At 42.6% G+C, this 14,693-nt stretch overlaps 1 protein-coding gene across 4 annotated transcripts in view; it reads left to right on the top strand.

Moving 5' to 3' along the window:
• The window catches only part of gria4a (glutamate receptor, ionotropic, AMPA 4a), a 91,895-nt gene that overhangs the window by 30,717 nt on the left and 46,485 nt on the right, over positions 1–14,693 (top strand). For all 4 annotated transcript variants that reach the window (XM_084018618.1, XM_084018617.1, XM_084018620.1 and 1 more), the window contains exons 3-5: positions 7,188–7,427; positions 11,581–11,633; positions 12,857–12,988. In XM_084018618.1, coding sequence (XP_083874744.1) covers positions 7,188–7,427; positions 11,581–11,633; positions 12,857–12,988 — 425 coding nt within the window. The remainder of the gene's footprint in view (positions 1–7,187; positions 7,428–11,580; positions 11,634–12,856; positions 12,989–14,693) is intronic.

The following is a 14,693-nucleotide window of genomic DNA, read 5'->3' as shown; positions in this document are numbered from 1 at the left end:
CTCTGAAGTCTGTGCTCGGCAGACGAGCTCTCTACGTTGTCACTGTCTGATTTTGGAACTACTCCCTCGCTCTTTTTGCCCCTCTCGCTTCCTTGTGTCCTTCCTTTAAGCCCCCCCCCCCTTTCCTCTCTGCTTGAGGCAAGTGTTGTGAAAGCAGGACGACAGGCAGGCAGGAGACGCAGGCAGACAGAGGGATGAATGGCCTCATTCACACACGCCGAGACGCACACGCCACCCAGCACAATAGCAAACAAACAAAACCAATCACTCTGGGTAATCACTGCCCTGTTTTACAAAGCTATTGCGGCTCAGTTATCTTGTAAACTGTGGTCTAGACTAGTGGAGAGGATCAGATATGAAATCCATAAGGTGGCTTAACTCCCGCTGCCAGACTATTGATTGTCAAGCATTATCTTATTTCTTGTATTTATTTGGCTGCTGATGAGCACGCTTGAGGCCCGGTGTCGGTAGCAACGTCTCAACAAGTGAACACATTGACAATCACGAAATGTCTATTAATTATAACTTGTAATTAGCACACATACAGACTACAGAGCTATGCGATTCTCCAGAGGTCATTCATAACTCTTGGTTTTGTGTCCTCGGCTGAAAACAGTTTGTCACGGCTCAAAAAGCTCCTCTGTATGCCTTCTCATTTGTGTCTGTGTTATAAAGTAGATGGCACGCTCTCGTGAGGAATATTGATCCTCAGGCTTTTAGCTTGTCATCATAACATTGCTGCTTAGGATGGATGAGTTGGTATCTGGGATAAACATATTGTGCCTGTTTATCTGGGGATGAGGGGCATGTGTTAGATTGTTTCATGTCTAATGGAAAGCTGTACTGAAAAGCAAACGTTGCTCATGTAGATAGATTCCCTACTTCTTTATGAGTGTTTGTAATGGTGTCGTTTGGCTGCTGTTACGTCGACACGTTTGTTTAAAAAAATGAAACACCGTGTAAAATAACATTTGACAAAATTCCCGTGGTAACCTCTGAGGTGGCAGTGTTTATTTCCCCCCCTAGGAAGTTGCTCTATTGTGCCATAATCTATGTTGTAGTGCAGAGGGACAAATATGAAATCCATAAAGTGACTGTGCTCTCTGCCAGATACTATTGATCTCCAGACTTTGTCCTCTGTCTTGTCTTTATTATGCGGGCCTTTAAAAGAACTGCGGTGCCATTGTCAGTAAAAAGTACTGTTTCATTTTCTATCCAGAAATAGCTTCATGATATAATATCATGCAGTGAGCTACGCATCCTTTACCTCTATGCTGGTGCCGTTGTGAGTCTGGTACCCCTGACCTTGGTTTTGCTTTACTGTTTTGGTGGAATTGACAGTTTTATTATTTTAAAATTTCAGTGGAAAAGATGATTAAATCAATCAATTCACTTCAAACAACACCAAACGGTTGAACAGATGCGTGAGGCAGAGGAGCTTTTTTTGCAAATCTTGTCTTTCTTCTAATTTTTCATTCATCATTGGCAGTTTTGCCAGTAAACCAGAATGAAGGCTTGGTGTGGTGATCCTGATGTGGGTGTTAATCAATATTTTCTTCCCTGTTATCTGGAGACATTCTGAACAGGATCACCTAGTTTTCTACTGATACTATGAGATTAATGAGTAGCAACAAAAAAAAAATGTTTTGTTATTATTATGAATTAGTAACAAAATCATAAATGACTATGGATAATTTAAAGTTTTACAAATAGCACGCTATCTTGTATGCGTTCTGAATTCTATGCACAAGAACTTGCGATTATAAATGAGATTGGAAACAAAAGCACGTTGTATGTTTTGTTCGCACACTGAACACGTTCCATCTCTTTCACTGCCGACTGACCTCCAGACTTGATCTTGTGTCCGTCTTACCACTTAAAATATCACTTTGTAGAGCTGGGAGCAGCTATCAGACACTAGAGAGAGTGTTACTGAGCAAGCTAGTGCCATCCACCTAGTGAGAGCAATGCCACTGAAATCACTGAGGGACAGAGATCTCCCCATTCTTCCAACAGACTCACGGCCCAGAATATCAGGACCGTACATGGACATTTGAGAGGCAGTGGCTTGATAAACAAAATTGTCCCTCAAACAATATACTGACACTAAAATAGTAACAGAGATAAAGTGGGTAGAATGTGAGATATTTTACGTTTTTCTATCTGTACCTCTGTGACCGTGCAGCCCGGGTTTTATAAACTAATTTGCAGGGAAGAAAAGCTTTTGGAAAAGTAAAGCTTTGATAACGTTTTTTCAACAGCATTATTAGAAAAGTTTGTTCATTCATGTTTCTGGCAAGCTATTCATACTTCAGTTATGAATAAAAATGTTCATTAACAATTTATTTTAATTGGTTATCAGCCATGATATCCAATTTTGCGATCCAATATCCACTTGTAGCAACTAAAGCATTCTTAATCTCATTTCTGAAATATTGGAGCTTTCAGAAAAATGATTAATTACATGAATTAGTTATGTTAATCATGTATATAGTTTTAGGATTGATAAGCAGGAGAGTGAATCTATCAATCAAACAACAAGCTGTACCCACTCATATAAGAAGAGGTCTAATGGGTGGGTGGACTATATGTGTAATTGGATGTGGACTTTGATGTGTTGGTGCCTTATTTGTTGAATGGTGGCATCCTGATGAATTCATGTATGAAATATGTCTTAGCTGATTATGCCTGAGAACAAACATGTGACATTCCAGCAACGTATAACGTTGCCGAAGTTAACGGGATTATGCATGTGACATCCCAATTCTATAAAGTGCCGTCATCACAGCATTGCCAAGTGGAAACATTGGGACAACGACACCATTACACATTCCAGCAATGTATAAAACTTGGGAAATTGCATAGCAACAACGTTCCTGCAACTTTTATGAAATGTATCTCCTCCCAACCTCTGAAAATGAAGGGAATCTGAAACGATTGCACAAGACTCTGGAGAAGAGAGGTTAGTTGTCAGAGGCTGACTGATGCTACACTATGATTGGCCAGTCTGCTTTTGAGGGGCGGGACTATTAGATTAGCACAGCTCACTCAGTATTTTCCCGTTTCTAAAAAATTGGAGCCTTAGATAGTGTTTAATGTCGGTTTGTTTGATCCTGACATCTGTGATTTTATTGCAGCTTTGATTTTTTTATCAAATATCTAAATATCTAATAGATTTAGTCACTGTAGAAATGTAACTACTTGCTGCAATATGCTCCACTCTTTGCTTTTCTCTGTAAAAAGAACTTTCAAACCCCACTTAATGCTGAAACACAATAGATACTGAAGCCTAGTGATTACCACTGCAAATGCTTTAGACGTGAAATGTCATTGTAAGGCACTGAGCGGCAGATTTCTCTCTAATTATATAGCTCATAAAAGCTTATTATTGGCATTTACCTTCCTTCGCCCTCTAGGTACCTCTGTGCTGCACCGTGGGTAGCCCCGGGCAATGCCAGAAAAATATGCCATATGGCTTTTAAACTAGTTTGTATTCCTCATTTACACAGGTGCTTCTTATATCTTGGCCTTTTGCTGCAGGTAATGATAGCTCGCTGTATTCTTGTGCCGTTTCTGGGGCTGTCTGGAGAATGTCTCTGCAGCAAGAAGGTTATTCAGACTAATGGGCGAGAAGCAACTGCAGCATCAGGACCGAAAGTCTGAGAGTCGTGTGCTGCAGGATGGGAGCGTGTGGTTTTGTGAGTTTGAAATGTGTATATGTGACTACATTGTGTTGGTATAGTATTTACTTTAAATGATGTGTGCTTTGGTGCAGCGATTGTAAAATCAGGAGCGGGTTTATCGGTGAGCATCTGCTCGGAGAGAGGTGAGGAAATGGGGAGGGAGGGGGGGAGAAATATGCCAGACACATGGGAAACAATACCAGGGAAGCAAAACGAGTTAAGCTATTTGTCTGTGTAACAATGTACTGCTCGAGAAACATATTGTCTTCCCTGTTATGCAAATTGGACAAAATTGAATTTGAAAAAAAAAGGGAACAAAGTGATGTGCCGAGCTTGCACATGATTGAAAGGACTTTGTAAATGCACAGAGACACAAATAAAATGAATCAAATAGAGTCGGGGACGGCTGCAGAGGAGGATGCTGAGGCTTGTAGGGATGCAGATGAACGAGGGTTTGTTTTAAAGAGATTTATGGAGAGGTCTGCCCGGGGAAAGAGCGAGGTTTGTCAGAGGGAGCAATTAAGAACCCTGAAAAATATAGGAAATTGTATACAAAAAAAATCTAACATATGGAGATGCTGAGAGAAGAAGCGAGGAGAGGTAGAGGAAGTCCCAGGAGACCTATTGTGTCCGATGCTTTTTACTGTGGTGATGATGCTCCCTGCCGCTGGTCCCCTCCTCTCATTAAAGCTTTATGAAGCAAGCTTAGCACACATTTTATTACAATGACGCCACTGTCTGGCACATTCAAGCCTTGCGGCGGGATGGTGGTGGTGGCGGCGGTGGAGATTGCAGAGAAACAAGCCCATGGAGACGCACACCACAAAGGGAAACATGGGATGAAGAGAGGATGAGAGTCTGAGAGGCAAATCCAGCATCAGGCGGCATAGTTAGAAAAGAAGGGAGTGAGCAGGTGAATGATAGGACAGAAAATAGGATGAATGAGACACAGAGATGTTTTGCGATGTGCTCTGAGCCTCTGTGTGTATGGTTACAGATGTCCCGTCTTTTGTTTAAAAATAGAATGCTTTGGGATTATCAACTTTTTTCCTTTCGTGTTGATGGAGACCCAGGAGGTGGCTGAAAAATCAACTTTGCCGACAGTGATGTCACAGACTGCATCTAGGCCAGTAGTTTCAGTCAAGTTCAGAAAGAAATTCATCAGTCGGCATGGGAGCAGCGTTCCGCTCCGTTAGCCATGGCGTGTCAATTCATATGTGCAACGCTTTGTTTTTTTTTTGTTCTGCTGCTTTTGCTCTGTTTCCCAAAAACAGCTGATCCCAAAAATGCAAATTCATTTAAAAGCGAGGGAATGCCATTTGTCATTACTGTCAAAGAAAATCAATTGTATGTTGATTCCTTTTTTTTTGTGTACCCAGACAGTGCGCTGTTTCTCTCAGCTGAGAGATGCGACTCTGAATGAACTCCAAGTATAACATATTCATGCACACATCGTACCAAACTGTCTCTGCTTGCTGTTATTTTGATTTCAGGTGAACATTTGCTCACATCTTATACTAAATTATCATGTCGACTTCAGTGATTTAGCGTAAACATCTTTGTGGGCTGTAAAATCCAGCATCTGTCATTTAGCCCACTTTATCACATGCATTCTCATCTCTATATCACCGTCTCTCATGTTATGTGCTCCGAAGTATCAAAGAAAACCTGAAGATGCCGCACAAATCATCTTTGTGAGGCACTAAGTTTGTTGACTTTGAGAACGCAGTGACTCAGCTCCTCCAGAATGATGCATGCTACGTACATAGTATGCTAGTTCTCTGAATTGAAGACATTTAGCTGCTGTCATAATCAGAGTTCAGAGTAAATCCCCCTTCCTTATCGCCTCCTGGGTGCACGGGCCCTCGGCTTTGTTTAATTGCCACAAACCGGAGCGTCAAAGCTGCATCTCTCTCTCAGTATTTACCCCCAGTGAGGCTTATAGCTGATAATGGAATTACTCTGAGTCCCAGGAGGGAGGGAGAGAGGGAGGAACAGAAAGAGGTGGGGGGTTGATGGTGGAGGAGAGGGAGAAGAGCTGACGGAGAGGGGATGGTGGACACTGCTAGATGATGGATGCGGTGCCGTGAAAACAAAAGAGGAGGGGGGGAAAGGTATGAGATGAAGTGATGCGCATGGAGATCAGGAAAGGGAGAAAAGGTTAGAGAGCTAAGGCCTGCAGACCCCCCCTCCCGTCTCACTGTTTACTCCAGCGTGACGTGTTACAGGGTGGAGGAAGAATTATGACGCAGGATGGGAGCTCACGCTCAAAACATGCCTGCCTGAAAGAATCTCGCTGAAAGGATGAATGGGGCTGAGGAGAGAACGGAGCGGGTGAAATAACGGGATGAAAGCAAGAGGAACATTAAAGAGTGTAAAAAAAAAAAAAAAAAAATGAGTTGACAGACACTTTTAGTCACTTCACTTAGAAAGAGTCCTTAGAAAGTGAAGCGCGCGTTTGTGTGCACATTTCGGTGGCTTTGTCGGAGTATGCAGTATTCTCTGGGCACAGCTTTTTTTCTTTTTTTTACTCAGTTTTGGTCGAGCCGCACTGATGAACGAAGGAGAGAGATTTTTGTGGAAGCGAGATAGTGGAGGACGTCAGGGCTTCTCTGTCACGGTTGAAAGCTTCGGGGTGTTTGAAGACTAAGTTGCAGTGTTGTAGTGGAAAATTACTTCGCATCTGAAGTGAGCTTGCAGCTCGGTCAAGGGTTTTGCATGTGTGTGTGTGTGTGTGTGTGTGTGTGTGTGTGTGTGTGTGTGTGTGTGTGTGTGTGTGTGTGTGTGTGTGTGCATGGATAGATTTTAGGATGTTAAGCTCTAAGCAGGTGGGATTATGTGGCTGTAATTTTCTTAACAACTCTACAAGCAGCCAGTTGTTGGCTAGAGGGAATGATTTTGTGACAATAAAAACATTTTAAAATGACTTGCCAGGGGCTTGTAGGGTAGTCTGATTTGAGCGTGTGCTTATAGACCCTTTTACAGCACTTGTTATTAAAAATATGCACACAAGCGCGTTAATATTATTATGACCCAAGTTCCACAGAAATCAGACAGGATCACGGCCATTCAAGAGCAACAGGTGTTTCAGTTTAATTAGCGACCATGTTAACTGGTGACTTTGGTTCGGAGTGCTGTACAAGTTATTGTACAGTTCACTCATTATTGCAAACATTTATATTTATGGATGCTAACACAGACCGCTCAACGAGTGCTCTTTGGGGTTCTAATTAAGAGTGACAAGGTTCGGCTGACAAAAGCTCACACTCATTAAAATATTTGACATGTTTAATACCACAGTGTTAATTTAATTAAGGAGTGTGGGACTTTCTCCGTTCTACCTCCGCATGTGCCCTTTTTTCTCTGTTCATTTGCAAGGCTTTCAAAGACAGTGTGACTGTGTATTCTCTGTATTTGTGTTTCCTAAATGTTTTCTCTGCTTGTTTTCCTACATCTGCCCGACACTCCTCCCTCCTCTCCTCCTCCTCCTCCTCCTCCCATCAGTCTGTTCTCAGTATTCGAGGGGGGTCTTCGCCATCTTCGGCCTTTATGACAAGCGCTCGGTGAACACGCTGACTTCATTCTGTGGGGCCCTGCACATCAGCTTAGTGACACCCAGCTTCCCCACCGAAGGAGAGGGCCAGTTCACCCTGCAGCTCCGGCCGTCCATCAGAGGGGCTTTGCTGTCACTGTTGGACCACTACGACTGGAGCCGCTTTGTCTTCCTCTACGACACAGACAGAGGTAAATGACAAATACGTTAACAAGTTATATGAAGAGTTGGTGTTGAAAAATACAAAAAAATAATAATAAATTGATGATTGCCATAAATGTATTTAAAAAATGATGATATATATGTAGAAGTAGAGTTTATTACTAGCAGCGGCTGCTTCTTGAGTTTTATATTGTTAATATATTGTTTTAAATGACAAGAAAGACATTTTTTTTATATTGTAACGCTACTCATTGTGTATCTCCTCCGGCTTGTGTAGCTTAACTGCCCCCCGTTGCTGTTAGATATAAGAAAAACCATGTGCTTGCAGCTTTTACATGGTAAAAGCTGGTACATGCACCATGTATTTTTTTTTAAATCACGTCAGAGAATAATATAATGTTAACCGTTTGAATTTAGAGAAACAAAAATGCAGTTGCGTGGTTTTTGAGATGGCAGTGTTACATTGCGTATCCACGGTGATGTGAAGTTTTTTAGAGGATGAAACTGACAGTATTGCACTACTGAGTGGATTTCACTGCTGAGTAAAGAAGCAGTGGTTCTAAGGGCAAACTGGATAGCACTTGTGATGGTATATATACTATATTTTTTGATTTTATTAAAAATCTTTGTGGAGGGAAATTAACACTTGACTCTTATCGTTGGACCTTGAAGTTGATTGTTCCCTCTGTTCCATCTTAGATGATCAAAGATTAGACAAAATGAGAAGATATGAGATAAGATAAGCCTCTATTGATCCCCAGAGGGGAAATGCAGGTGTTGCAACAGGACAAGGACAGAAATAATTACAGATAAGTGGTTAAAAGAAGTAATAGTATCGTAGTATATATATATATATATATATATATATATATATATTTACAGGTACAATTCATCTCAAATGTGTTGTTTCATTGCACACAGTCCCCACAACCAGGGTTGAGCTTGAGTTAAGTGCAATAGTGTCTGTTTAAAGTGAAGGAGTAAAGAGTGCAACACAGGAAATGCATTAGTCATTATTAGTCAGCAGGTTCAGGGATTTAAGTTCATGACTGGAGTGGGTTAAAGTATAGTATGCTCAATGTTTTAAATTCCTTTTAAGTTTTGCAGCACCTTGTTGGATTTAAAGAAAAAGGTCAGAGAGGGATTTGGGGAAAGAGCTTTAAATCGTTATTATTGTCTGCATTTACTGTATACCAGAACTGTTTGAATTGACTGTGAGTGGAACAACGTATTTGCCCTAATGACACCACCAGAGATTCATAAGCTCTGGTAATAAGAGTATCTGTGGGCTTAAAATGAACACTCAGTTCTAAAAGATTTATAATAGACGTCCAAATGAGTCTGCTTTCGAATACCTTTCTTTGCGTGTAGAATTATCCGTTCATTTAGATTCAGTTTGGAACGGCACATCGAGGACAGTGTTATTATATCATCAAGTCATGGGAATCTATTTAAAGGTCTATTCGCCTGTGATTATTTGGCCTTCGTTTAACTCCCGAATTTAGCCTTGTTTTCTCACGGGGGAAAAAAACACATATGCTGTGCTCCTGGATGCACATTTTCCTGATGAAAGGATGCAGCTGCAGAAACAAGGCATATAATTTGGCACTTTTCGGCCACAAACTCGGGGTTTGGCCTCAACTCTTGCAGCGTTCACCTGCCTTAAATGTAACCATCCCGTCATGCAGTGCACGTAAGTTAGCGGAGTGGGCACAGCTGATGCCCACGGCCCGGACCACTGTCATGGGAATGCTTGGCACGTCCTCTCTCTCTTGCACACACAAACACATAATCACACACACACAAATACACACAAAAACACACACAGACTAAGTCCCCGCCACAGGGAGAGAAACACAGGTCAAACATGACACAGAGTCCCTAGACCATGGTATAGTGTTAAGGAATCAGTGAGCTGCACAGTGTGTGTGTGTGTGTGTGTGTGTGTGTGTGTGTGTGTGTGTGTGTGTGTGTGTGTGTGTGTGTGTGTGTGTGTGTGTTTAGCTGTGTGGATGCGTGGGCTCTGTCTGCCTCTGCCAGCCTCCCTCTGGTCCAGGTTGTCTGGGTTAGCACCCAGGGGGGGCAGAGGGAGAAAGAGGGGGGGGGGGGGGGACAAGGGGGAGCAGGAGGGACAGGTTGGGTGAGTCGAGCTGGTGGAGCTGCCAACAAGAGAGAAAATAGGGGAGACAGGTGTGTGAGAAGAGGGAGGAAGAGTCGGAGAGGAAGGTGAGAGAGGAAGAGACAGAAAGTGGAGGTAGGGGAGAGAAGCAGGGGGGGTTTTACAGAAAGAGGCAAGATGGATATATAAGAGGACAGACAGGATCACGAACAGTTGCACATAGCAGGAAGGGGGAGAAAAGTGAGAGGAAGGAGAGAGAAATTGAACAGAGGATGGATGTGTAGAGTTTGACTTGGCCAAGGCAGGACCCTTTGTAAGCTCCCATCAGGCCCCGCTGCTGGTAATGTGCTGGAAAATGGGCAGTAACACTGTGATCTGTTTTATGCTCCCTGCTCTGCTCTGCTTCACAGACAAGCTGACACACACACACACACACACACACACACACACACACACACACTGAGATATATGTCCACAAACCTGCACATACGCTCAATTGCATATACACATGCATACATTCACATAAAGATGAATGTTTGTACATCTATGAATTCATTCTAATGATATAAATTCCACAGTACAAACAAAACATGCACACATGAACAACTCAACACATATGTGTGTGACCACAACGACATTCCTTTACAGGCAAACTTATCTACATTACATCACTTCCCATGCTGGAAGCACACATGCCCACACATACAAAAGCATGCTGAGGTTTCAGATGTGTTTTTTTGTTTGTTTCAACTCAAGCAGTAAATCGCTGCATCCACAAAAGTAGAAAAAAGAGGGTAACAGTTGGTACTGTGTGTGTGTGTGTGTGTGTGTGTGTGTGTGTGTGTGTGTGTGTGTGTGTGTGTGTGTGTGTGTGTGTGTGTGTGTGTGTGTGTGTGTGTGTCAGTGAGATATGGACGGTTTCCATGAATGTGACTCATGAAGTGAAGTGTGAGATAGTTTTATTTTATTTCCCACAATTCCCCTTTTAGCTCAGAGCAGACTTAACAACATATTTTGATGTTTGATAGAGAATACAATCATCATTATGATACAAATGCAGTAGCCCTGTGCCAGCATTGTAAATTATCACATTTTTGGAGATATTGACTTTTCTCTCATTGTTATTTCCCCCACTCATGACCCATCTAGACAGCTGTTCAACAGTATACCTTAATTCATTATCGCTCGTGTAGCCAAATGTTACTCGTGGGATAGTATCAATGCTGAAACTGATGTAATATCATGCCGACGGGCACATTCAGCCTTTTTAAGCCTGTTCTCTGTTGTGCAGAAAAACTAAAGATCTGTGTTTTGTTCCAGGCTCCAAAAAGGGATGAATTGATTGAAGTTCTCAGATGAGAAGCATTTGAATCAAAGTTCACTGCTTAACAAGCGGCAATGAGAAGTTGAATGTCAATGAAATGTCTCTAGTCTCTAGTTTGGAGCTCTTTGTCCTGATAAAGTCCAAGAGCTGGTTGATAAAGTGACATTCAGAATGTTGCCACTGATGTTAAGTACTTTACCCCAACGTTCAAAGATGAGCCATTAGGGTGCTGCTTTGGAAAACGAGATGGGCGTTCTTTGGCTTTAAATCTAGGCTTGGTTATTAACTAGTGTGCGAATAATTTGGAATAATGATCCAATCAATTTCCAATTCAAGAATTGAATTGGCCTCCAGTCCTCCCTCCATAACCACTCCTCCAAAATAATCAAAGTGAACAGAACATATCATAATGAACATAGACAACAAACATGGCGATTGTTAGTAGTCACAGCAGTCGAGCTTGCAGATTGTGAAAGAAAAATGAGTGTGCAGACCGGCTTATTACAATCAACAGCCACCTTTCTTCATCAGAGCGTTTTTATTTACTGATTGCTTGTCAGGTGTAACGAGAATTTGAAAGAAATATAACAAAAAATGTATTTTTTAAAGAAGATTACCAACCCTAGCTTTGAGTTTTACCTTCAAAACTATTATTACTCCGTGTCCCGATTACAGCTTCCACCTTGTAGGGCGTTAATTCTCTTCCTTCCTTTTCCTCCCATAACTCTCTGCTGTCTAGGCTATGCAATACTGCAGGCAATTATGGAGAGAGCGGGGCAGAACGGATGGCAGGTCAGAACACACGCAAACACACACCTTCCTGGAAACAGGCCAGAAAAAAAAAAAAAAAAAAAAACTCAACGCATGCAAGAACGCTCGGGACCTCATGGGGTTTACATACAGTACATGTGTAGTTTTCACACTCACATAATTAGCAGCAATTATGTTAATCCTTCATAGACGATCGTTAACTTGCTTGTGTTTTTTGTGCGTGACATTATTCCTACATGCTGTCTGTGTTTGTATACTTATATCCTCTTCATCCCGGGGAAAAACTGCCCTCGCATTGACCTGTCGGTCACTGTCGAGGGCATCACAGTATTGCCGTCGTCAACTGCGAGGAACCTGGGTGTAATCCTCGATGACCAACTATCCTGCACCCCCAACATCACTGCTGTGGCCCGATCCTGCAGATTTGCCCTCTACAACATCCGCAGGATTCGGACCCTCCTCACAAAGGATGCAACGCAACTCCTGGTCCAACACTGGTCATCTCCCGCCTTGACTACTGCAACTCTCTCCTGGCCGGACTCCCGGCCTCTGCGATTAAACCACTGCAGCGTATCCAGAACGCTCCAGCACGTCTTATCTTCAATCTACCCAAATTCTCCCATGTGACTCCCCTCCTCCGTGACCTCCACTGGCTCCCTGTTGCAGCACGCATCCAATTCAAGACAATGACACTGGCCTTCAGGGCCATCAATGGAACGGCACCCATCTACCTTCAAACACTGGTCAAACCTCATGCCCCGAAGCGAGCACTTCGCTCCTCTACTTCAGCTGGCCGGCTGGTACCACCATCGCTGAAATCAAACAAATGTCGCTCAGCAAACTCCAGACTCTTCTCTGTTCTGGTCCTCAGTGGTGGAACGAACTCCCGACTAATGTCAGGACAGCAGTCACTGCCATCTTCCACTAAAGGCTCAAGACTCACCTGTTCAGACTTCACCTCGACTCTATAGCATGACCCACTAACTACAACCCCCCCCACCCCCCACAAAAAATCCTGATCCTAACACTGTTGTTCTTAAGGTATACTTCGAACAGATACTACTTTACTCAGACAAGGACCTAACACTTGTTTCTATTTTTTAGCTCCTACTTTATCGGTAATGATATGTTGTGGTTTTTCTTTGACAAATGTACTTATTGTAAGTCACTTTGGACAAAAGTGTCTGCTAAATGCCCTGAATGTAAATGTAACTATGCACATTTCCTGTGTGTACGTTAACCAGGTGAGTGCCATCTGTGTGGAGAGCTTCACTGAAGCAGCATACCGCCGACTCTTAGAGGACCTGGACCGACGTCAGGAGAGAAAATATGTCATTGACCTGGAGCCTGAAAGACTACAGAGCATCCTAGAACAGGTAAAGGGGCAATCCACCTCATCCATGTATTATACGTATCGTTTTCATGCACATGCATGTCATTTCCTGGGAATGGAAGAAGGCATGGGTTTTCCCTAATACAATTTTAAATGCTAACCAAACTTTCTTTTGCACTTGTAGGAAACCATAATGCTGCGTTATACAGTGTCATGGAGCAGTAATCAGAGAAATTATCATGAATATTATATTGTTTTGTAAACAGCCTTATTGGTAGGATGACATTTTTTTTTTTTTAAACGAATAGATTCTTGTTTAACTAACTACCGTAGTTAGGTTTAAATGTAAAATGTGAGTTTTGAATCGGTGGCTACAGGACTTACAACAAAGATTAGTTTGCTGCAGGGACACATTATGTTTGACACTGGACCCTGCAGCATTTTAGATCATGCGATACTACTTTAATGGAGGCCACACTATATTTTTTTCTGTGTCACTGAAATGACTACATACAGAGAAGAGATTACATGGAGTCCGACCTGGACTCAACAAGGGCACATTATTGCCACCTTAAACCATAGACAACATAGTAAAGTCAAATGTTTTAACAATTCAAATGATTACAATTATAGCACCCCGTTTTATATTTCCACACTGTATTACCAATGTCTGCTTCCCTTAGCTAGTTGCAGCAACGCTCCTTATGCTTTTTGAAAACAAGATTTACATTTTTCCCTGGAGTTCATATCTTGGAATAAAAAATACGACTTCCCCAACAGCTACATCCTAACATGTGATGATGACATGATAACGGTAAACACATGTTACTGTTCACACAGATACAGATTTTGACCACACACACACACACGTATACACAAACCATACAGTGCATAGGCACACTCTGACACCTTACGCTTGTCCAAGTTAATTAGATTTTCTGTCTTGCTTGATGGTTTTGCTCTGACAGGTGGTGCAGATGTGTGTGTGTGTGTGTGTGTGTGTGTGTGTGTGTGTGTGTGTGTGTGTGTGTGTGTGTGTGTGTGTGTACCCTTTGACTCAGTGTTTCAGTGTAACATCCCATTGGTTCTGCCACCTGCCATCGCATCTTGTCTGCACATCTGACAAACTCAGTGACACACACGGCTAAACCCCCCCTCACCACACACACACACACACACACACAAGCATATACACGTATCTGTAAAAAAAGTTTGCAGGATGCAGGCAAGCAAACATAAACACCAGCTTTTAAATGCACAAACTCATAAAGCTACACACACAAACGTACTCTAGCAGCTTCCTAGACAGAAAGACAGTTTCTTAATTGGCTTCTGTGGTGAGTGAACAGACAGACGGAGACACACACACACACACACTCACACACACACAAGTATATACTGAGACAGCTATACAGACACAAATACACACTCCGACACAGTGGGCTCTGTGGTGCTGGCATTGGCAAGCTCCCCTGCTCTGAGACAGAGACTGCTCTGTTTGATTACCCCTGCCAGCTGCGATCTGTGTGTGTGTGTGTGTGTGTGTGTGTGTGTGTGTGTGTGTGTGTGTGTGTGTGTGTGTGTGTGTGTGTGTGTGTGTGTGTGTGTGTGTGTGTGTGTGTGCGTGCGTGCGTGCGTGCGTGCGTGCGTGCGTGCGTGTGTGTGTGTGTGTGTGTGTGTGCGTGCGTGCATCATTACATTGCTGTTGATATGTGTGGATGACACAGACAAAGGTTTTTAAGAAAAAT

This window comes from Eutrigla gurnardus (genome assembly GCF_963514095.1).
Source record: "Eutrigla gurnardus genome assembly, chromosome: 10".
Taxonomy (NCBI): domain Eukaryota; kingdom Metazoa; phylum Chordata; class Actinopteri; order Perciformes; family Triglidae; genus Eutrigla; species Eutrigla gurnardus.
The sequence above is the reverse complement of the archived record's forward strand: the minus strand, read 5'-3'. Positions and strand labels throughout refer to the sequence as shown.